The sequence below is a fragment of the Xenopus laevis genome, chromosome 7L (genome assembly GCF_017654675.1).
Source record: "Xenopus laevis strain J_2021 chromosome 7L, Xenopus_laevis_v10.1, whole genome shotgun sequence".
NCBI lineage: Eukaryota > Metazoa > Chordata > Amphibia > Anura > Pipidae > Xenopus > Xenopus laevis.
Window position 1 is genome coordinate 113,000,025 of NC_054383.1, and position 23,755 is coordinate 113,023,779.

A 23,755-nucleotide genomic window follows, 5' to 3' on the forward strand; every position below is an offset into this window, starting at 1 on the left:
TACACAGCCAGTGTTTCAGCTTTTATTTCATTCATTTTGAGCACAATAAAATAATTAGCTGGTGTACAACATAAATGAGCAATAATTATATCACAATGACTCAGGCATCAGTTCAACACATTAGTGTTTATTAATGAGACGGCACCACAGAAATTAATATGCCTTTTCTTTTATCAATGGACTGTACCACTGCTTTGGCGAGGGGTGCCTCCCACTACAGAAACACTAAGCTACACCGTAACAAATGCGTGATGCCAGTGGGTCATTGTTTTTTTTTTTTTCCTCCCAGAAGATGGGCGGAGCTCTGGGCTTGTTTCCGGCGGCCTGGTAAAGTTTTGTTTCCGGTTCATCAGGGTGAGCGAGTGCAGATGCAAATAGCGGATTGGGAACCGAGAGGTGAGCCTGCGGTACGATCAGTACGAATGATAATGATAACTGGTGATGGAGGCGCATTAGTGCGCAGGCGCGCGTGTATTTCCGGTTATGCATTTGTCTCCTTACAAAGCCGCTGATTGTGCGGTCAGTGCAGTGATTGCTGTCAGTAGCGCCTCTTATCTTATCATGGATGTTGCAGTAGATACTGGGAAGCGTTTCTATTGGTTCCTAATGCTCTGGCTTTTTGCCTTGAGCCTATGACTTGTAGGGTTTATAGCTCCTTCCCCTCCTCAGTGACCTGTATCCTGATCAAGATATCATTTTATTTCTCTCATGCTTCTGGGCATTTATTAACATAACAAAAAGGCCCTTATATTTTGGGGTTGTTCCCTCAGTAATACAGTAATAGGTAGGGCTGCCGCCTTTTCTGCAGAAAAATACCGGCCTTTTTATATATGTATCATATTTTTCCCTATTAATAACATTGGGATCAAACATTTTTTTTACCGCCCAGGTTGGTGAAATACCGGCCAGGTGGCACTGGCAACCCAAGTAGTAGGTGTAATTGGCTTCTAATTAAATTGACCCCAGGCTGGCAAACCTCAGTGGTAGAGAAATCATTTATTATTATTCTACAGCACCATTGTGTTAAATCGGATTGTACATTATGTTACATCAGACTGTAAGAAACTCTAATAAGTGATATATAGATATGCAATCATTTAAATGCGCACGCTAGTCCCTGTCCGTTAATGGTGTTTTGCAAGCCCCCTCCCCTCAAGCACAAACCCATTGTCATATACCCCAAGAAAGCCCAGAGAGTGCCCTCCAAATATACAATTCACATACTAATAGCAAAGCAAAGACATTGCTGTACCCAGAGCACTTTCACAGATAATCTCTGGTCGCAAGAGTGTATGAGCTTCAGCAGTGCTATTGCAGAATATATATTTATGCTTCTGTGCAGCCAAGGGAGCAGCTGTTCAAGCTGAAATTGGGTTATAGGGCAACATATTGACATGTTGCTCTTTACAAAACCTAAAGACGTTTACTATATAAAATGCTGCCTCAGACCTGCACACACAAACACCTCACCCCTGAAAAAGGGTGTAACTGAGAGTCCCAAAAACTTAGCAATTGGGCAGTATTCTTGTTCCATGCCTAGGGTACATGCACATGGGGAGATTTAGTCGCCTGGCAACTAATTGCCTCTTCTTCGAGCGACTTTGGAAATCGAAGCGCCGCGAGTGCCATTGCGCTGGCGATTTTTCATTATAACTGTCGGCAAGGTAGGGGAAGGCAGATCGGGGAGATTGTCTCACAGAAGAAGAGGCCATTAGTCGCCAGGCGTCTAAATCTCCCCGTGTGCCCTTACCCTTAAGGTGCAAATATATTGAGTGTACATGAATAAGCACTTACTTTAGAGATTAACTGCTCAGAAACTATTTATTTGCCACACATGTTTCGAGCCTATGAGGCCCTGTGTCAAGTGTGAAACATTTCAGCAAAATCCCAAATTTAAGGTGTGGTACAGGAAGTGACCTGTACAAAGAAACATAGGTACATCACCACCCATAGTGAAATTAGCATAAACCTTAATCCGAAATGTCCAATTCATTAGTGTCCAATTCAATACCTAATGGCAGGGATCCCCAACCTTTTGAACCCGTGAGCAACATTCAAACGTAAAAGGAGTTGGGGAGCAACACAAGCATGAAACATTTTCTTGGGGTGCAAAATAAGTGCTGTGATTGGCCATTTGGTAGCCCCTGTGTGAATTGTCAACCTACATTGAGGCTCTGTTTGGCAGTGCAGCTGGTTTCTATACAACCAAAACTTGCCTCCAAGCCTGGAATTCAAAAATAAGCACCTGCTTTGAGGCCATTGGGAGCAACATCCAAGGGGTTGGAGAGCAACATGTTACTCACGAGCTACTGGTTGGGGATCACTGCCTAATGGTATAGTTTAAATTGAATTCCCAATGGACTAACAAAGTGTCCATATATTTTTTGTAACACTGTGGAGAATAAAAAATGCAACAATGTTAAAATAATGCATGTCACGAATGTGCACTAACTTGTACTGCCTATTTGCCTAATATGAAGGCCTGCATGCAGCATTCTATATAGCATATGCCCCCAGCATTCTATATAGCATATGCCCCCAGCATTCTATATAGCATATGCCCCCAGCATTCTATAAAGCATATACCCACACCCCTGGCTCCATCTCTGGGCCCCCCACCTTGGCCGCAACACCCTCCCCCTTCACCTTATTTTATCTTACTGTGCCCGCTATCTGGAGGGCCAGAGCCACCGGGTTTTTTCCCAGTGTCTCATCGGCCCAGTTCGACCCCGTACAATTGGACTTCTTGTTGCTAAGAAATTGTTTATTTGTAGCTACTGAATGAGCAGATACAAACTGTAAATGTAAGAAAAAATAATTTCCCGTTATTGCATTGCCACCAGGTTGCGAGTACAGGTATGGGACCTGTTATCCAAAATGCTTGGTACTTGGGGTTTTTTCGGATAAGGGATCTTTCCATAATTTGGATCTCCTTGACTTAAGTCTGCTAAAAAATAAACATTAAGTAAACCTGATAGACTGGTTTGCCTCCAATAAGGATTAATTATATCTTAGTTTGGATCAAGTACAAACTCTTGTTTGATTATTACAGAGAAAAAGGAAACCATTTTTAAAAATCAGATTTATTACAATGGAGTCAATGGGAGATGGCATTTCCATAATTTGGAGCATTCTGAATAACGGATCCCAAACCTGTAGTATGAGGCTGCTGCGAGTTTTAGTTAGAATTTAGTTAAAGGTAGTTGCAGGTTTGGCATCCTTAAAAAGTACAGAATGGTTTATGTTCTGCTCTATAGGGAAAATGCACCTTGTGCTTACATCTGTGTAGTCACTCTTTGGATATCATACTGTTTATGTAGAAAACTACTGCGAAAAGCTTTATATTATGAACACTGGTTTAGGCTTTTGGGACCTGTGGCCATCAATATTGCCCACTGCAAATGTATTGGTCTCTGTGGAGCTGTATTTATTGCATTTATCTGTAGAGTTGACAGTCAAATGAAGGGTAAAAAGAAGCTGATTAAATTATCCAGCTGATTTTTAATATTAGTTAGTATTTGAAATAAAGATAATGCAGAAAGATCTGCAGGTTCATTTCAGTATGTCAGCACTGGGGGGAGTTTCAAGCCTTTCTTCTCTGCATTAGAACAGCATAATCTGCCAAACACCAGTTACTGTCTCCAGACCAATTTGCTGAACAAGGCTCTCTAGCCATGCACAAGAGTGCTTATAAATATGGTCTCTCCTTGTCCTGCTCTTTCCCAGATGTTTATTGTAAAATCCCAATCAATTCTGCAAGCTTCTCCTTGTACCATCTTAAAATTACAATGCAATGTGTGTGAGCCCTATATGTGTTTACTGCTATACTGTCCAACTTTGCTGTATTTTGGATCATTGAAGGGTGCTATAGCTAGATGTTTTATAAATCTGATGTGTGGAAAGCACCATGCAGGTGTCATTTGATTTTCTGTGAATCTGTTAATATTTTTCAGATTCTTTTTTGTTTGTGCATTCCTATGTGAATCACAGGGATTTATACAGAATGTGATTGTGTTCTTTCTGGTATTGCCCTGCACCACTACTCTGCCCTTTAGGATCCTTATAGGGCATTTGGGTTATATCTGTGAGTCTGGGTGGTGCCGCTGACACTCCTAACAAAATCCAAGATGGTGAGCTCCTGTGCACAACTTTGAAGGTGTGGGTCTTTATTTTTTTAAAGAGATGTGCAATCTTTAGGATGGGGCAGTAAGTTCAGTATTGCATTTCTAGTCATATTCATTAGGGTTTAGTTGTCATTAAAGGGGGTTGTTCACCTTTAAGATAACTTTTAGTATGATATAGGGAGTGATATTCTAAAACAATTTGCAATTGGTATTCATTTTTTATTATTGAAGGTTTTTGAGTTATTTAGCTTTTTATTCAGCAACTCTTCAATTTGCATCTTAAGCAGTCTTGTAACGAAGGTCCTAATTACCCTAGCAACCTTGTATTTGTTTGAATAAGAGACTGTAATTTGTATAGGAGAGGTCCTGAATAGAAGGATCAGTAATAAAAAGTAACAATAACAATACATTTGTAGATTTACAGAGCATTTGTTTTTTTAGAAGGGATTCAGCAATGCCCATTTGAAAGCTACAAAGAGTCAGAAGAAAAAGGCAAATAACTATAACGTTATAAAAAATAAATAATGAAAACCAATTGAAAAGTTGCTTAGAATTGGCCGTCCTATAACACAATAGAAGTTACCTAAAAGGTGAACCACCCCTTTAAGGCTGCTAAAAAGATTAACAAAACCTAATAGTTTTGTTTTTTCCACCCAGATGGATATTTTACTAAAGGGGTTGTTCACCTTTGAATTAACTTTTAGTATGATGTAGAGAGGGATATTCTGAGACAATTGTTTTTTTATTGTTTGTGGTTTTTGAGTTATTTAGCTTTTTTATTCAGCAGCTCTTCAGTTTGCAATTTCAGCAATAACTACATTTGTAACCTTACGGAGCGTTTGTTTTTTAGATGGGGTCAGTGATAGTGATGAGTGAAATTTTTCTCCCAAGTTTTGCCGCAAAATGATGCCTATAGATTCGAATCAGTGAAAACATTTATCGGCATAGACTTCAATGCATTTAGGGGAATTTTCGCCATTTCACTAATTTTTGGTGAAGCAAATGGGTCAGATTTGCCCACTACTAGTCAGTGACTCCCATTTGAAAGTTGGAAACAGTCAAACGAAGAAGGCAAATAATAAAAAAAACTATAAAAAATAAATAATGAAGACCAATTGAAATGTTTCTTAGAATTAGCCATTCTAAAGCATGCTAAAAGTTAACTTAAAGGTTAACCACCCCTTTAAAATTACACACGCAAAAAAATCCGAAAGTTAAATTAGTGCATTTTTCTTTAGTGTAGAATAAAAGACCTTTGACTATATCATGATAGTGCCTGTTGTGTTTTTTTCTGTCTCACTGACTTGAAAATGATTAACTTGGTAACTTGTTTGGTTCACTAGTCTCTGGGGTGTTATTCTCCAAGCAGCCAACTAATTTCATTACAGAGAACAGTCGAAGTAATTCTTATTTGCTTTCAGGCTTGTAGCAGGAATTAAGAGAAAAAAATGATGGGCATAATCTAATACATTTATTTTTATTCCAGGGATGCTGAGCAGAAATGGAACCCCAGGTTGGGTTCTGGATCTGTGGCTGGTACCTTAGTTTTCTTCTCTTGTCCCTCGTCCGGCAGACAACTTCAGGGGACTGTAAAGGTCAACGCATTGGGCTCCGCAGTGCCCCAGGATATGTGAGCGATGGTCCTGGGAACTATTCAGTCAATGGAAACTGCGAGTGGTTAATAGAAGGTACAGTATGTCGAAGGAGGCGACAGAAATCATTCATTTGATTGGTGGGATGGTACTTTTAGAAAGATTGTAAATGTAAGGTGTCTGGATCTGGTTGGCAGGGTGGGATTGAAGGGTTTGATCCTGTGGGAGAAAAGAACATGTAGTATACTAGGCAGGGGACATGTACTGTGGGAGAAAAGAACATGTAGTATACTAGGCAGGGGACATGTACTGTGGGAGAAAAGAACATGTAGTATACTAGGCAGGGGACATGTACTGTGGGAGAAAAGAACATGTAGTATACTAGGCAGGGGACATGTACTCTGCCACAGGCATTATTATATACAGAGGAACGATGGGGTTTTGTAGAAACTGTAGCATGCGTAGCTTCTGCACTTTTGCCTCAAACCTCAGCTCTCCTTTCCGTTTCGCTGTAAAGCAAAACTCTGCCCAACATCCACCATGGTTAGCACCTATACCCAGTGCCATGTAATTATTTGCTACCCATACTGGAATCCAGCAAATCCAATGTACTTTATGAGGGTGCCTTACTACTTACTAGTAAGGTTCACACTAGATCTGCCATGTTTGCAGATTTTTGCACTAATCTTAACATAGCCATAGACAGGGGAGCTCCACCAATGAGGCGAGTTGAGCCACTCGCCTCAGACGGCAGCGCTCCCCTGGTTACCAGGGGCGGCAAAAATGCTGCTCCTGGTAAATAATAGCCGAATTTCCGGTTTTCAACCCGGAAATTCGGCTCTTCTAGTTCAGAGAGCGAAATTTCGCTCTCTGCACTAGCGACATGCATCACCCCCGGCCCCCTCAGGCGGTGAAAAGGTGAGCGCCGTGAAGAGGGGTGTGGCGCGTAAAGGAAGGCCACCTCAGGCGGTGAAAAGGCAAGGATCACCGCTGGCCATAGACGTAGAGATCCGCTTGTTTGGCGATGTCGCTAAACCAGGCCCACATTGAGGTTGGCGATATTGGGCTTATGCGATCGTGGGCCCTAGGGATCATAATACATCCGATGCGGGCGGTCGGATCGCGGGACTGCATACACGCACAGATGTAGCCGTGATATGACGGAAAGCCTGTCGGATGGCCCCACACGGGCCAATAAGCTGCTGACTCTGACTGTCTGCAGCTTTTATCGGCCCGTGTATGAGGGCCTTTAGTTTTCACCCAGCAGTGACCATAAGTAATGCCAGTGGAGCATGCAGCATTTAACACATGCTTACTATTCCTACCATGCTGGGAAATATGATTGCAGATAGAACACTTAGCCTTTATTAAATAAGCCTTAATAGTTCATGGAAGAAAGAATATATAATAGTTATCCTCACAAATCAAATTTTTTCATACCTGCAGCCCCCAACGACAACTATCGCATTTTGCTAAATTTCCTCTTTATGGAGACAGAGTGCGCATATGATTACCTCTTTGTTTATGATGGTGACTCGTACAGTGATCGACTGCTGGCCAGTCTAAGTGGAAGTAGCCTGCCGAGCACTCTAGAGGCTACCTCTGGGAAGGTAAGTGGTTACTGTTTTTGTCCAGTTTTCAGGTTTTGTTTAATTTATTGTATACTGGTCAACAATACAAACCCTGAGACCAGATGGTCTGCAGATCACAAACTCTGATGGCTTCCTGTAAGTGGATTACTACCAGAGGACAAAGGGGTAATGCAGTAAAAATGGCGAAGTTTGTACCAGTATCGGAACCAGTTTTAAAATAAATAACTAATTGGTGTAAGATTTGTGACTTTTATTACACTGGTGGTAAGGACTGTTGTATCGGAGAGAGAGTCGGAGATTAGATAAAATTTCCTTTATTTATAATAGTAGTGAAGCAGGGGCGTAACTGCAGAGGAAGCAGACCCTTCAGCTGTAGGTGGGGCCAGAAGGTATAGGGGCCCCATGAGAAATATTGGTAAAACAGGTCAACCTCTCGACATTTTGGGGGCCTGAAAAATAATTAGCTGTTTGGCCCAGTAATATCTAGTTATGCCACTGTACTGAAGTGTCTATTGGCATTAGCCAGGCTTGGAATGATATGATCTGTTTGGTTAATTGTGTCCTTCATGCCTGCCTTATGCAAGAGCCCTTGAGTTCTGTGATTCCCTTCATTTGCATTGGGTTTGTAGAAATTCCCTTGTCAGCTCTAATTGGGAACACTGACCAACCCTGAGAAAGAAAAAGAGCATGATCGTAGTGTGATAAAAGTGTGAAATTATGTTGTTTATATGAACTGAAGCTGCCATATTCCAGGGAACTTGATGCTGTCCCACAGGCTTAGATTAAAGCTGGCCATAGACGCAAATATCTGATCGTACGATTTTTGGACCGTGTGTGAGAGTCCTGACATTTTTCCGTCCGGTGGAGATCGGCCGTTTGGTCGATCGGACAGGTTAAAAGATTTCTGTCGGCTGCGGGTAATATCTCTGCATGTATTGCCGATCGTACGATTTTCAGAGGGAGACTGTCACTAGCTTTGGTCGGACATAACTTTCGTACGATTGCTGTCAGGTGCAGAACATCGGCTGATCTGTTCTTTTGTACTTTATTTGATCGGAATGGTTAGTGGCAGGTCGGGAGATGGGGAAGTCCGATCGTACGTTGATTCATATGATCGGATCTTTGCGTCTGTGGCCAGCTTAAGGTTAGTAGATAGATATATATATAGTTAATCAGACTGACTGACTCTTTCCTTTTTCCCCAGATGCTCCTTCATCTCTTCAGTGATGCAAACTATAACCTACTGGGGTTTAATGCCACTTACAGCTTTTCCCTATGCCCACAAGGATGCTCTGGGCATGGATTATGCCAGGAAAACTCACAGTGCCTTTGTGACCTGGGCTGGAGCGGAGAAGGCTGTCAGGTGCCCAGCTGCAGATCATATGCCCAGCATGGAATTTGCAACCAGGTATCACTATAATACCCTTTCTGTTCATATCTTCATTAGTCACAAGTCTGTCCTTTGGCAGCAAAGCAGAACACGTGCCATTTATCCCCATATTCATGCATCCTTTAATTTCCCACACTATGTGGCTGACTATTTTGCAAATTAGTTGACAACTTTTGAACTTTTTTTTTTTGTGTTCTGTGATTTTTCATATGTTTTGTGGTTATACGTGAATCTTTTTCTGTACAAAAGAGAGAAAATATATTTTTTCCTGGGAGAGATGTCCCCATAGACGACCATTACTGGAAAATGTATTCTTTGCGTGAAAAATGTTCAACAACTTTTTTGCATACCTTATAATGGTTTACTTAAAAAAATTAATAAATAAACCTGACTTGACTCTTATAAATTAACAAAATGTTCACATTTCTGCATTAGTCCAACAAAAAGCTACAATTTTTTTTCTTCAGGAGAATCAGCGAGCTGTGTGTTCATCTGGTTACATGGGGGAAAGGTGTGACCTGTCACTGACAGATAATCAGGGTGCGGGGAACTGGTACAATGTGAGTAGCCTGGACCCCATTTTCACCCCACGAGCTGCAGCTGCTGGTGCCTTTCTGCCACCAACTAACTCTCTCTACATTTTTGGAGGTAAGTTTCTTGCAATTACAAGCCTGTAGGTGGCCATAACGTGGGCTTGTTTGCCAAGGGTGGATCTTTATATAATCTGTCACCAACACACTGGGTCAAATTGGGATGCTCTAATCATTTGTACTTTATACTAACTGGATCATACTAGTGTCGGGATAGGACTGCATCATTGCACTTTTGCATTCCTCACCTGATGGAGTTTCTGTATCTGCTTGATTAAAAGGGTTGTTCAGCTTTGAGTTAACTTTTAGAAAGATGTAGAGAGTGATATTCTGAGACAATTTGCAATTGGTTTTCAGTTTTTATTATTTATTTTTAAATTTAGCTTTTTATTCAGCAGCTCTCCAGTTTGCAGTTTCAGCAATATGGTGGCTAGGGTCCAAATTATCCTAGCAGCCATGCATTGATTTGAATAAGAAACTGGAATATGAATAGGAGAGGCCTGAATAGAAAGATGAGCAATAACAAATGTTGCTTAGAATTGGCTAGCCGCTATTCTATAACATACTAAAAGTTAATTTAAAGGTAAATCACCCCTTTAATATCTGGTTGACTTTTGGCCAGGTTTTGCGCGGATAGGCCATTAGGAAGACCCCATACTCAGTTTGGAGTCAGCAGTTTCTATTGGTCTGTGTATGGCACCTTTTATAAAACTGGCGAGTTCTTCTGTCTGAATAGTAACTAGTTGTGTTACAGTCCGTATTCAGTTTAATTCATTGATGTAATTGTGTAAAATTTGGTGTCAATAAAAATAATAAAATAGAAGAACATGGAAGAGAGTCATAATTCTATATCATATATATATTTTTTTAGGTTCAGATTTAAATTCTCCATTGGGAGATCTCCTTATTTATAATTTCACTTCTAATACCTGGGAGAGAAAAATGTATCCTGGTCGCCCGGTAAGTTCAGTGCTTTCACCTCTCCGATACTTTGCATGCAGTTTCCTCACAGTACAGTTCCTGCTTTAATATGTAGACGTATTGACCCATTTGTAATGTGATTGTTATTATGCACACTGTTTGCTATGTGAGAAGTGTATTTCCAAATCTACAGATGTCTTTTTTTTTAATTACGCGATAATATGAAAGGGCACAGGTATTGCTTCTTTGCTTTGGCAGCCTAATCACTTTTATTGGAAAACAGATTGATACAGAGCCTTTGAGTACAACAACAAAAAATATTATTGTGGTGTCTGATATGTAGATGGAACTTCTTAAAGTGTCACTGCTATCTATTTCAAGCTTATAGAATACTCTCATACTATGAGGATGACATTGCTATAGAATTCACACATCATCATGTATAAAGTTACCTTGATGGCTCTGGGCATATTTTTACATGTAGGGTGTCAAGCACAGGGCATGTGGACTTAGCACAAAAGGACAATTCAGTACTTCGGTATATGTATTTCATTTCATTTCATAATTGGTTTAGCCGGTTGCTGTTAAGATTGGAATAGTATTTATTTAAAGGTTTTTACTTTCTCAGTTCTTTTCCTAGATTAGGGCATTTGCTTTTCTGGACAAATGATTGTTCCTTTCCTTCACTTTAGTCAAAGGGCTGCTGTATGTGTGCTGTGATACATTCATTCTATAACAAACAAAAAAAACATCTTTTGCACTGGCCCAGCCCAAACTGATAAAAACCTTATAAGTTCACCCAGGTATGGGTCATGACTGAAGATGATATCTGGCCTTCTATCCTTTTGCACTATAGCTGCTCTATGGGTCAGACAGGAGTAAGTGCATGTTTCCCATGCACTGTTCTGTTTACCATCTAACACTGTCTTCCCCCATGCAGGCTGCACGCCATTCACATATCGTGGTGGAGTGGAATGGGACACTTATTTTATTTGGAGGGGAACTGGCAGGTGGAAACTTGACTGGTGATACGTGGGTGTTCTTACCACTGGAAGAGCGCTGGATGGAGCTAACACATTACAGCACGCTGCATCCACCTCCAGTGGCAAACCATGCTGCAGCCACTGTAGATAACTGGCTTTATGTGTTTGGAGGTAAGTATCGCAAATACTGGGAATGTAACGATCCAAGGTATTCCAACTGGAAAAGATATCCTTAATACAGTAAATGACAATAGCTGCTTAATTAAGCCTCTCATGACATGACTTACTGAAACTTATTTATTATAAATATATGTCCATAAATAAGTCCTTTTATCGGCACTCGCCACACCTTTCATCATAGGCCGGGTGCTCACCAGTTCATCTCATATCACCATTAGAGGAAGCACTCACGGCAAGTCAGTGTATTAGGACATGATAATAGAAAGAGCTTTATTCGTCCATATTATTGTCTACGTGTTTCGATCTGCAGAAACACCTTGGTGTTCTCTGGCCTATATAATTGCATTCAGTATGTGGCATTGTACCTTTGTATGGGCATGGTACTACTGGGCCATTTAATTTCCTTATATAATACAGCCCACAACCAAGTAGTATAAAAAACAACCAGGCTTGTATGTGGAGATGGTCAGACAGCACTGATGTAGGGATTTTCATGTATGTACAAAGGGCATCAATTTCCCATGCTGTACAAGGTGCCATTTTGCATGGATTAGGTAGCTAAAAAGACAAGGAAAGTCGAAATCACTGGGGGTTAGTCCCCCTTTCCCAGTGATTATAATGACTTATGCAATAGCAGAAAGAGGATTACTCCATAGTGCTCCCTGAAAAGTGCCCCGGACAATGTAGTTTTCTGCTAACAAGCACACCAGACTGTTGTATCACGTTAATGATTACCATTACAATTAAAAACCATAGACTATATTGAATTTTAAGCATTATGTATCCAGTGAAACTTTTTAAACTTTATTCTCTGAAGGAGTGTGCAACTGTTCTCAGTATATCTAACCAATTCTCAGTGTGTTCAACCAAGTCCTCTAGTAGTTATACTCAACACCTACAGTAGTCTGCGCTACTAAAATGACATGGGGTTAAACAGTATTTTAAAGCTGTAGTCAAAAGACCTACTGCTAGACCTGAACTTCTTCCCACTGACTCGAATGCGGTCACCTTGCATGGGTAACGTGGCCAAATGACCTGTGTAGTGCTTGAGAAATCTGCATTACATGTGCAACGAAAAACATGGAACTCTATGTTTAAACTGTTTCGTTTGCTTTTCTTGTCTGTAGGTCGAACCTCACAGGATGTATTTTCATCACAGATGTTCCGTTTAAACCTCATGTCTTGGGAATGGGAAGTGGTCCTTCCAGGAGGTGGGAAGCCTCCAGCTGCTGCTGGTCACTCCATGGTGTTTCATGCTGCTTCTCGCACTCTGCTTATTTTTGGGGGGCATCGGCCATCTACAGCAAGGTAACAACCCACAGAGGCTAATGTAACTTTTATTATATTTGCTGCTGGTTTCACTCGGATGTTTTAGCTGACTCATTTATGAACAGTGGGAAAAGCTGCACCTGGCTATAGTAACCAATGATTAGAGCTTAGTTTGATTCATACACTTTTTTTTTTATCTACTTGTCTTTTATTAGCCAAAACCTTGCGGAAGGTTTTCACACACACATAAACTGTGCACAGATAGGCCACTCACTGAGCCTTCAAACAGCCACTGGATCTGCTACTTCTATTGTTACACAACCTGGCTGTCCCATTAAATTAAAAAATAAAAAGTAAAAATAAAGAGCTTTGGTTGGATTCTGAAGAATTTGCTGTGTTTTTATCGCTTCAGGTTTAGTGTGCGTGTTAATACCACAGATCTTTTCCATGTGGATCTAAATTACTGGACCACACTCAGACCACGAGATGGGAATCGGGGGCCTCGAGAGAGAGCTTTTCACAGTGCTACAGTTATTGGAAACTATATGGTGATCTATGGTAAGTCAAACTCAGGGGAGCACTTGCTGATGTCTTAAGATTATAAATTTTATGAAACACAACAGATTTTTTTTACTTGTTGTGCTTTACATGTAGTTTTTTATTGTATTCCAGGTGGAAACCTACACATTCATCACCATGAAGAAAAGTGTTACGATGAGGAAATATTTTTTTACCATCTCGGCTGCCACCAGTGGGTTCCCAGCAAGATTATGAGTCAGATCGTATCCCACTATCAGGGTAAGTGTCCCATTTCCCCGAGAGACCAGGCACCTTGTGCTGAATAGATTTGAAATAAAATAATATTTGCACAGCTATTTGTTTGTTTCCTTATTTACAGGCAAACAAGCTATGGGTGGTGGGAGATATTCCCATGTTGCTGCTTTGATGAAAGGCAGGGTCTTGCTGATAGCTGGAGGGTACAGTGGCTTTCCCCGTGATGATCTTCTTGCCTTCAAGGTGCCAGTATCTGTATACCAGACTGCTGTTCAGGATGTGAGTACAGTGAGGTTGTAAAGCTGGTGTTTGTGTTATATTGTGTACATGGGAGTGATTGAGGCATGTAATAAATGTGTCTATCTGTTATTCTTCCTTAGTATCATCTGGACTACTGTCACATGTATACGGATGAGATCACATGTTTAAAGGATCCAGAATGCACTTGGTGCCAGACAAGTTGCCAGACTCCCCAGCCCTATAAAAATGTATATATCTCTTTAATGCTTCCTCTTTGTACATATTTGTCCTACATTATTTTCAAGTATAACTCTGGCTCTCCTGTTTTCACAGTGTTCTGATAAAAGCTGCTTGGGACTGGCTCGGCTCCTTTCAGACTGTCAATCATGCCTGGCGTTTAGCACCAACATGACTTCCTCTTCTCATATTAAACGCTCATTTGGGTGGTGTGTTCAAAATGAAACCTGCATGCCAATTTCAGGTGAGTCTGCAAGAAAAATCCATGTGTATAATTTGTGAGTAGGGTATAATGTTCCTCTGTTCATGGTCATTTGGGAGATTAGCTGTGCTAATCCTGAGAATAGCTGTATTTCCTTCAAACATATTACTAAAAGCTGAGAGATGAGGAAACAAGACATTTTTGAAAGCTGAATTGTATCTATATTAAAGCATGTTTTAGTGGCATGGCATAAATGTTGGCAGAAATTCTACAAAGCAATATTAAGTATAGAATTAATCGCAGAGTAAAGACCTGTTCTCTTTATCGGGAATCTTACTTGGTATAGTCCATTTAAAAGTGTGTCTCTCTTTGCCTGTAGAACGTTCATCCTGCAGTGTTGGACAAATATCTGGAATGCATGGCTGGTGGGGACCTGCCACTACATTTGTCACCACTCTGGATGGCTGCCGCACTCACAATTTTTTGCCAGGCCTTCACCTTATCACTTACCATCATCCTCGTAATGAATCTCAGCCTGATGGGGTAAGAAGCAGCAGATGTGTGTGTGTGTGTGTATAACATATCCTTTTTGTTTGTTTGTTTATTTTTATGCTTTTGGCCTTCTTTTTTTATTTTTCACAGTTTGTATTAATGCTAGAACCAAGAAGATGTCAAACAAAAACAGGAGTAATGAGAAATTTCAACCTTACTTTGGTCAAAATATACATAGATGTCCATGGGCCCCAGGACAATTTAATTTCAGTTTGGGAATGAGACGTTTTGCATAAACATATATTGAAACTGCTTAACCGTCAGTGTCATATTGTGTCCCCTATACTACTTGGACCCCTCCACAAGCAGTTGCAGGGTTGTCTTCCTGTGTAGTCTTCCTGTGTAGTTACACCCCAGATTAAACCATTTAGCCCAACATTGCTGGCAACTGCATACTTAAAAAACTTTGCATCAACAAGTAAAGCCATGTCTCCACAGTGAGGTTTTCCTCTTTGTATGTTCAGACATTGCCACACATTTATACTGGAGACCAAAAAAAAATCACAATTCATATCTAACTCAATGATATATATATATATATATCAGGGTTGTCCAACTTGGAGGTTCATGGGTGGGATGTGGTCCTCCTATGGATTTTTATTACCCCAGACAAAAAATATGTATAATAATGAATAACTGGCTAGATAGCACTGCAACATTTAAATCTATTGAAAAACAGGAAGAAAATCGTCAAGCCACAAATTTTGTATACTGTTTATCATCCTTTGTGGATCCCTATAATAGATTGTATATCTGTTTACTTTGCCCCTGTAGGTGTCTCTTGTACGTAATACGAAAATATCTATGACTCCCAGCACTGAGATGGATGTATCTCTGGTATATAAAGGCTTCCTCTACCCAATGCTGAGTCCAGGCTCTTCACCTGAACGTGTCTCTATCTGGGTTCGAATCCAGAGATTCTTTGTCATTGCCCGTTTGGGTCGTGCTCCTGGCAGCCTTTCTAGCCTGGTAAGCTTAGTTAGTGATCTCCCTGTTTCTTACAAATGTATTCTCGGGATATAGGATAATTGTTTTGATGTTTTTATTAAGCACATAGCACAGTGACATCTTGATTGCTGTCCTAATTTCTCTGAAAATGCTCCTGGATGTTACCACTTCCTATAGTGATCTACTCTACAGTAAAGTGGTGCCTGTATATAAACTTTCTTGCTGTGTTCTCTCTTCAGTAACCATAAATGTATTGCTTCTCATCAGGAGGAAGTTGGACGTTGGTCTGCGCACCAAGAAAAAGAGGAGCGTCGCCTTCAGAGAAACAGTGGGGAGCAACTGTTCCCAAATGCTGAGCGAGGAAGCCGTTATGCAGTGCAGATCGAGGGCTATCTGAACAATACTGGGAATGGTCATGCAAGTGAGCTGAGTATGATGTGGGACCGCACAGGTGTTCCTGGTGGCAGTGTAAGTCCTTGCTTATAGAGTATGGGAAAAGCTACAGAGATTTGTCATTGTTTTTGTTTCTATATGTTGTGTTTCAATTTCTGCTGTATTTTGTTTCTGACAAGTAAATGCTTCCTGGTTGGTTGGTATAGATGTTTTGACTCCGCAAACTTTTCACCATTTATTCAACTGCCTATAATATCACCCAACACTTTTTACATTGTTTTGTGTTTTACCATCTTTTCCTGCATTATTTTCCATTATGTTTATATTTTTTCACTTATGTACTGTTTCTGCTCCTTACCTAGGAGATCTCTTTTCTTTTCTTGGAGCCCCACCGATCTGACAATTGCTCTGGCTACCCTTCCTGTTTGGCTTGTCTGGCGGATCAAGGATGTGGCTGGTGTCCCCAGAGTTTTAAGTGTTACCAGCGCCTTGCAGGAGAAGGGGCAGAGACATGCAAGGACAACCCTTTAATCTTATCACCTAGCAGTTGTCAGCTGTGTGAAGAATACCGGGAATGTGAGCCCTGTGCTAAGGTACGTGCTGATTGTAGCAATGGATGGTGGGGCTAGCAATGCTGAAAGGGCTTAATTTATATTTGCTTTGAACTTGTAGGATCCATATTGTGAGTGGCAAACACACAGTAGCAAGAAAGGGGATTCCCTGTGCAGTCGGAGAGGGCGAGTGCGTAACTCTATCAGAACCACTGAAGCTTGCCCTAAGGCCTGCAACCAGTAAGTATGCATGCATGTTTGATTCCAGAAAACACAGGTCATACATGCTGCTCCATCATTCTATCTCCTTCCCTATACTATCCTGACCTTATGTGCTTATGCCTTTTATATCCTTGATCATTGTTTTTCTCTCTTCCACTCAGGACCTACATTTGCCCTTTCTTATACCCCCTTTTTGCTTGTGTTCTTTCAGTATCGTTCATTTTCCTTTCCACCCTAGAACTCTGTGTGCCTGCATCCAATCCTCCATCTGCCTGATTATGATATTCACTTGCATATCATAGAAATAAATTGTCCTTCTATGATGATATATATTCTGTTTGTGGCACATTTATTTCTTACCAATGTGTTGCTTGTGTTTATTCTAGGGATTTTCTTACTGCTTTGTGAGGGTATTCATTATATTTACTGTATGTGTTTTTGTTTTGCTTTTATTCAGACGTCGGAGCTGTTCCGAGTGTCTATCCAACTCCAGTCACTGTGCTTGGTGTCAGTCCACAGGAAAGTGCTTCTATTTTGCAGCCTATCTAGCAAAGTATGCTTATGGGGAATGCCGAGACTGGTATGACAGGTAGGTCTGTGGTCCATACTGAAGCTGGGATTGCATTGGAGCCGAAAGTTATTCTATCTTTATTAAGGATTTTCTCTCACTCTTCTGTTTCCAGCATAATCTTATTGGCTTCCATTGCCCATTCTTCCTCCCATCTTTAAGTTTTTGCTTATTTTACATCTCTCTTTGTTTTTTTCTTCTATCTTAAAGGGATATTGTGATGGGAAAATTAGTTTTTTTTCAAAAAGCATCAGTTAATAGTCCTGCTCCAGCAGAATTCTGCATTGTAATCATAGACATATTGTCAGTTTCTCAGCTGCCCCCAGTCATGTGACTTGTGCTCTGATAAACTTCAGTCACTCTTTACTGCTGTACTGCAAGTTGGAGTGATATCACCCTCCCTTTCCCCCCAGGAGTCTAACAATAGATCAAGGAGAAGATAACCAGATAACAGCTCCCCAACACAAGATAACAGCTGCCCGGTAGATCTAAGAACAACACTCAATAGTAAAATCCAGGCCCCACTGCAATATATTCAGTTACATTGAGCAGGAGAAACAAGCCTGTCAGGAAGCAGTTCCATCCTAAAGTGCTGGCTCTTTCTGAAAGCACATGACCAGGCAAAATGACCTGAGATGACTGCCTACACACCAATATTCCAACTAAAAAATACACTTGCTGGTTCAGGAATTAAATTTTAAATTGTAGAGTGAATTATTTGCAATGTAAACAATGTAATTTAGAAAACAAAACTACATCATAACAATCATGACAGAATCCCTTTAACTTCTCTACTCTGCTCCTCTTACACCCTATTCTGTGTCTTTCTCCCTAATTTAGTGTACACTCAGCTCCTCAATGCACCGATTGCTCTGGATTTACCACATGCCGTGAGTGTCTGAAGAGCTTTGAATGTGGTTGGTGTGGGAACTCGGATAACCCCACCGTGGGAAGGTGAGAAACATAATGCACAATTGCACATCTTTCATTCTGTTTCACACACAAGCACAGGCTCCTACCTTGTATATGATGCTGTCTTTTGTGCCTGTCTGATATTTTTCACCTTGAGTAGATGTAGCCAAGAACCGTTTTGGGTCATGCTTATGTGACAGGCTGGGTTTGCTAATCAATGGACAATTTAGGACTACTTCCCTTAAATCCTGCAGATTAACGGATGGGCTTTATTCAGGGACAGGGCTGGTATAAATCAGCTGACCTTGGACATCATGACACTTCAGAAACTAGTTTAAAGACATTAACTGCTTTCTATGACAGTATGGCCTTACACAACAAGACACATTAAAATGCCTGCATGTTGTACATACCTTGATCCAACCCTGAGAGGTTACATGTGTCTTTGACACTAGCTTGTGCTCTATTGGTGCAACATAGTGAAAAATTGACCATATATGGGGAATCTTCTTTTAATACTTGATTACTTTTATAAAGTCACCCTGTTTGTTGCTTGCCTAATTTAATCTAACCTTACTAGTCATAGCTCTGTAAAGCAGTCTATGTATACCAGCATGCAATACTGGCCAGTGTTGGATATATGTCCTCTCAATCTCACCCTAAGGTGCTACTCTGGAGATTTCTCTGGCCTGCGTGGATATTCCAATTGCTCTCAAGCCCTTTCACTGACCGGACTTACTGCACCAGCAGAGCCAGCGCAGTGGTCCTATTCCTCTTGCCCAGATGTTGATGAGTGTAGGCTGGAGATGGCCACCTGCCATCAGCATGCCACTTGCAGAAACACTCCTGAATCCTATGAATGTCACTGTAATCGCGGATACAGTGGTGATGGCGTAACACATTGTAACCAAACGTAAGTGCAGACAGCATCATTACTATGACTGCTTATTTAGCCTAAGTGTATATGGAATAGACCAGTGATCTGATAACTGGTGCATTTGTCTTAGTGGTGTTTTGAGCTGTAACAAAATGTCTTGTGCGTCTCCCTAGGTGTTATAATGAATGCTCTCATGGAACCTGCAGTGGGCCTCCTTCTTACACTTGTGTGTGTGACCTTGGCTGGACATCGGATTATGCAGCTGTGAATGATAGTGGAGTGGAATGCAGCGTAGACTGTGGATGCCACTTTCACAGCACCTGCAAATATGGCAGAGGCAAATGTGATTCCTGCCAGGGTAAGATGAACAGTGCTTATGGACAGTCTGTGAAGTAGGGGAAGGAAAGATAATACAGGATTCAGTTTTACATTCTTCTATGCTCTGTCTTATGTGGACCTTTGATTTGTGCTTTCTTCCATGCAACAGACTGGACTCAAGGTGAATATTGTCAGGAGTGCCAGCCTGGCAGTTTTGGAAGTGCCATCCAAAAGCCTGGGTGCCAAGAGTGTATGTGCAATAAGCATGGGACGGCTGACCTGGGCTTCTGTGACCGAGAAACAGGATTATGTTACTGTAGTGACAACACCCAAGGGGATCGCTGTGAGAAGTGTGCACCTGGATATTATGGGGACCCAAGGTATAGTTCAAAAGTCTTACAGTGAAGCATGATGTGACTGATGCATAATCTGGATACATGGGACAACTAATTGTAGTATAACTGTGCACAGCCATCGTTAAGGAGGGAATACTTTTTGGGGAATCATGGTTGTAGGAGGCCTAGACAGATGTACTAACCTGCACCGAAAGGAACTCTTGCACAGAATGGGTTTACTATAAGAAAGGTAGAATGTGATCACATTTGCTGTATAAACAAACATAGTTGGCAGGGGCTGCGGCCTTCGCAGGCATTTGTTTAATAACCTGGGTCTTCTGTGGGGGTGTGCCTTGTTAATTGCATGTAATGGGCCCCATGATTTATAATGGCAGCTCTGACCGTACATGAAATGTCTTAGTGCAGGGAGATGGCAGTTAGACATACAATAATTAAATTGTAATATGGTTCAGTACTACATTAAAATATTTATTAGCTGATGCTGCTTTGCAGAAAAAATTATTTTGTAAACTGCTATTGGTTTATAGTTTACGACAATGTCAAGCTTATTTGCAAGAAATTGTAGTTATACTTCATTGCTGTCCTGGTTTAAAAATTAATCTTCTGAGCATCCATCTTTCCTTAGGAGTGGCGGAATATGTTATCTAGAGTGCCAGGGCCGACAGTTCATACCTAGTGTTTCATCCTCTGCTTTGGGCTCTCCTTCTGGTTCATACTGTCTGTGGGTGCTGAGTGTATCTGAAAATGCCAAGCCTTGTCACCCAGATGTTAACTGTCCTAGACTGACCTTAACTCTGCAGCCTGATATAAGAGTTAACTGCACGGTGAGTGGAATATTTCAGCATCCCTCCCCCCGTTAAATCAATATTATATAAATTATTAAATATTGTTTCTCTTGCATTGTTGCTGGATCTCTGACCTGTTGCTTTGGATCACAGCACAGCTATGTGTACATGTTTGATGGCATTCCTGGATTCCTAGACACTGGCCTCTTGCAGTCAGACCGCAGTTTGCTTGGGGCTTTCTGTGGCCAGGGCCGTGGAGCAGCACCGATAACTGTAGAGGCCACTACAGGTAAATCGCTTTTAAGAATATATATGCCGCTTTTTTCTAGAATGAAGCATACATTATAATTTCAGTGTTTTTCAAACCTGTAGTCTAAGCTTTTCACAGCTGACTGACCCACGTCTTTTTTTTTTTTTTAGGTGTCCTAGTAGTGTATTATGAAGCCAACAACACTGAACCAGCAGGTTTTAATGCCACATATAAAGTACATCTGTGTTATCCACCTTGTGGCCCCAATCAGGTGTGCCAGGGGCATAGATGTGTGTGCCGGAACCCTCTGTCTGGCCCAAGTTGCCAACGTGTAGTGTGTCCCAAAAACTGCTCTGCAGAGGATGGACAGGGAGTCTGCAATCAGGTGAGAAAGGTTTCACGATTGACTATGGAGTTGATTATGTCAGTGCTTACATCTTGGCTATTCTACAACTGCAAAATGGTCAGCTTGTTCCATGAAGTGATGGTTTTTGGGAATTGAAGGCCCTCTGCTTTCCATGGTGGACAGTGCGCAGATTCTCTGGAAAGCAGAGGGATGTCAACTCCCAGAGTACATTGCTTCAACGTGGAACAAAATAGGGGTGTGTGAATTACTTTGTCAGCCTAAGGGAAGATGAGGATTTGCTCTCTGTAAGACTCAGACAGGTACCTTTTTGTTTTTGTTAATCTTTTTGACATTTTTTTTAGGGAAGTGTGAAGGAAGATTGGGGGTGGCAATAAAGGGTAGAATAGTAGCGGGTTAAACATAAACGAATTAACAAAACAACAACAGAGGGGTTTAAAGGGTTTATGCACTCTTTAATTATTGTGTTGACGAATCATTTATCCAAAGCAATGGTGCATGTCTCATTCCTTAGTGAATATAAAAGACTTTTTAATTGTTTATTAACAGGACTGACAAGAATTCAAAGAGCCGGTTATTAGAATTCAAAAACCACAGTGGTTTGAAAGTTTTGACACAGTATTTTCTACCTGGTGCTTCCCTTTTTCTTTACTGCATCCTGTTTGTAAACATGGTTTAGATTCTTGGTAAATACTCAAGGGCATAAGTACTGTTATATTTGGGATTCTTAATCTGTGGGTCCCCGTGATCATCCAGAGTACGCTGAAATTGCCTCCTTCAGTAGGAAACAGTTATTACGATAAGCTGCATTCCTGATCGTGCACCAATATTTGCTGATTTTTTGGTTCATTTTGGGTTTCCTGGGTAAAAGGTTAAGAAACACTGTATAACTTTATATAACATGTCATTTGAATAGATCAGTTTCACACCTTTATACTGAAATGAATCTTATTTCCCTGCAGACCCTGGGGTTTTGCCTTTGTTATCCTGGTTATGCTGGAGAGGACTGCTCATTGCCGCTGGCAGGGAAAATTGTATGGGAGAATCTAATAGACCCTCAGTTAACTGCGGTAAGAGAAGTTTTCTTTTGAATCTGGAGAGCTGTGACCATCAAGACATTCTGTAACCTCTGACCTTTCCTCCTCCCTCCAGGATACAGCAAGCCGCTTTCTTCACAGACTGGGCCACACCATGGTAGAGGGCCCAGACAACACAATGTGGATGTTTGGCGGCCTGTCACTAAGAGATGGAGTGCTGGGTAGTGTTTATAGGTGGGCGCAGCTTTAACACCACATTTCATTCCTCACTTTCCTCAAGGTTTTATATACCCCATTAAATTCAGCATTTTCCATCAACAATGTATCTCCTCAACTAGGGATGCACCGAATCCACTATTTTGGATTTGGCCGAACCCCAGAATCCTTTGCGAAAGATTCGGCCGAATACCGAATCTGAATCTTAATTTGCAAATGCAAATATCCTTCTGCCCGGCCAAACTGAATCCAAATCCTAATTTGCAGGGTGGGAAGGAGAGAACATTGTTTACTTCCTTGTTTTGGGACAAAAAGTCACGCAATTTCCCTCCCCACCCCTAATTTGAATATGCAAATTAGGATTCGGTTTGGACCGGCAGAAGGATTCGTCCGAATCCGAATCCTGCTGAAAAAGGCTGAATCCTGGCCGAACCCCGAACCAAATCCTGGATTCGGTACATCCTCTATCCTCAACACTATTGTACTATCTTTTTATTGATCATTCAAACTCTGTCATTAGATACGCTATCTCAGAACGGCGTTGGACACAGATGCTGGCCGGGACAGAGGGAGGGGGCCCGGGCCCAAGTTCACGGTACTTCCATGCAGCAGCATATAACTCCTTGCGCAATGCTATGTATGTAGTGGGTGGACTTACTGCCCGAGGAGCATCCAATGACTTCTGGGTGCTGAACCTCACTACTCTTCAGTGGAGATTAGAATCTGTGAGTATCATATTCTACATGTCTTTCTCTGCTAATTGTATTTTGTCTACTTCAGCATCTGCTTATTCCTCCTAAATATTTCTTGCCTATCTCAAGAGCTTTGTTTCAACATTCTTTTGTAAACCTTTATAATTAGCCCCATAATGAGAACTTTTGTGTAGATATGTTTTATTGCTTTTTCACTTTTTGTTGTTGTTGTGACTTAACTGTCTTCCCAACAGGCTCCCCTAGTGCCACCAGTGGCTGGTCATACTCTCACGTCTCGTCGTGGCTCTTCCCTTCTCCTTATTGGTGGATATTCCCCTGAGAATGGATTTAATAATCGTGTGCTGGAGTACAGCATTGAGTTAGAAACCTGGAAGGTGGGCCACCAGACTGGAACTCCTCCCACAGGTGAGAAAGACTTTATCCTGTACCTCACATGGGGGTATACAGGGGCGATCCTGGCCCCTCCCCCGCCCGAGGCAGCAGCAGTTGCTGCCGCCCCCCCTCCCCCATGCGCTTACCTTTTTGCGCCTGAGGGGGGCTGGGGGGTCCACCAGGGCAGCAGAGAGGGCCAGTGCACTAGCGCAGAGAGCCTAACTGCG

The 23,755-nt window shown here is 41.4% G+C and overlaps 1 protein-coding gene across 2 annotated transcripts in view; it reads left to right on the forward strand.

The window, feature by feature from the left end:
- The first annotated feature begins 242 nt into the window (after nt 1-242).
- The window catches only part of megf8.L (multiple EGF-like-domains 8 L homeolog), a 37,246-nt gene continuing 13,733 nt past the window's right edge, over nt 243-23,755 (forward strand). The window contains exons 1-30 of one of the 2 annotated variants that reach the window (XM_018226307.2): nt 243-396; nt 5,611-5,812; nt 7,163-7,326; nt 8,513-8,716; nt 9,166-9,346; nt 10,160-10,248; nt 11,150-11,363; nt 12,500-12,680; nt 13,054-13,199; nt 13,314-13,439; nt 13,540-13,694; nt 13,796-13,903; nt 13,989-14,136; nt 14,474-14,637; nt 15,421-15,615; nt 15,862-16,062; nt 16,350-16,580; nt 16,660-16,778; nt 17,218-17,349; nt 18,169-18,282; nt 18,905-19,153; nt 19,291-19,475; nt 19,605-19,815; nt 20,417-20,615; nt 20,730-20,865; nt 20,997-21,211; nt 22,153-22,260; nt 22,343-22,461; nt 22,964-23,168; nt 23,390-23,561. In XM_018226307.2, coding sequence (XP_018081796.1) covers nt 5,626-5,812; nt 7,163-7,326; nt 8,513-8,716; nt 9,166-9,346; nt 10,160-10,248; nt 11,150-11,363; nt 12,500-12,680; nt 13,054-13,199; nt 13,314-13,439; nt 13,540-13,694; nt 13,796-13,903; nt 13,989-14,136; nt 14,474-14,637; nt 15,421-15,615; nt 15,862-16,062; nt 16,350-16,580; nt 16,660-16,778; nt 17,218-17,349; nt 18,169-18,282; nt 18,905-19,153; nt 19,291-19,475; nt 19,605-19,815; nt 20,417-20,615; nt 20,730-20,865; nt 20,997-21,211; nt 22,153-22,260; nt 22,343-22,461; nt 22,964-23,168; nt 23,390-23,561 — 4,858 coding nt within the window. In that variant the 5' untranslated portion in view covers nt 243-396; nt 5,611-5,625. Of the gene's footprint in view, nt 408-5,610; nt 5,813-7,162; nt 7,327-8,512; nt 8,717-9,165; nt 9,347-10,159; nt 10,249-11,149; nt 11,364-12,499; nt 12,681-13,053; nt 13,200-13,313; nt 13,440-13,539; nt 13,695-13,795; nt 13,904-13,988; nt 14,137-14,473; nt 14,638-15,420; nt 15,616-15,861; nt 16,063-16,349; nt 16,581-16,659; nt 16,779-17,217; nt 17,350-18,168; nt 18,283-18,904; nt 19,154-19,290; nt 19,476-19,604; nt 19,816-20,416; nt 20,616-20,729; nt 20,866-20,996; nt 21,212-22,152; nt 22,261-22,342; nt 22,462-22,963; nt 23,169-23,389; nt 23,562-23,755 lie in introns of both variants that reach the window. The other variant, XM_018226308.2, reaches the window with a different exon arrangement.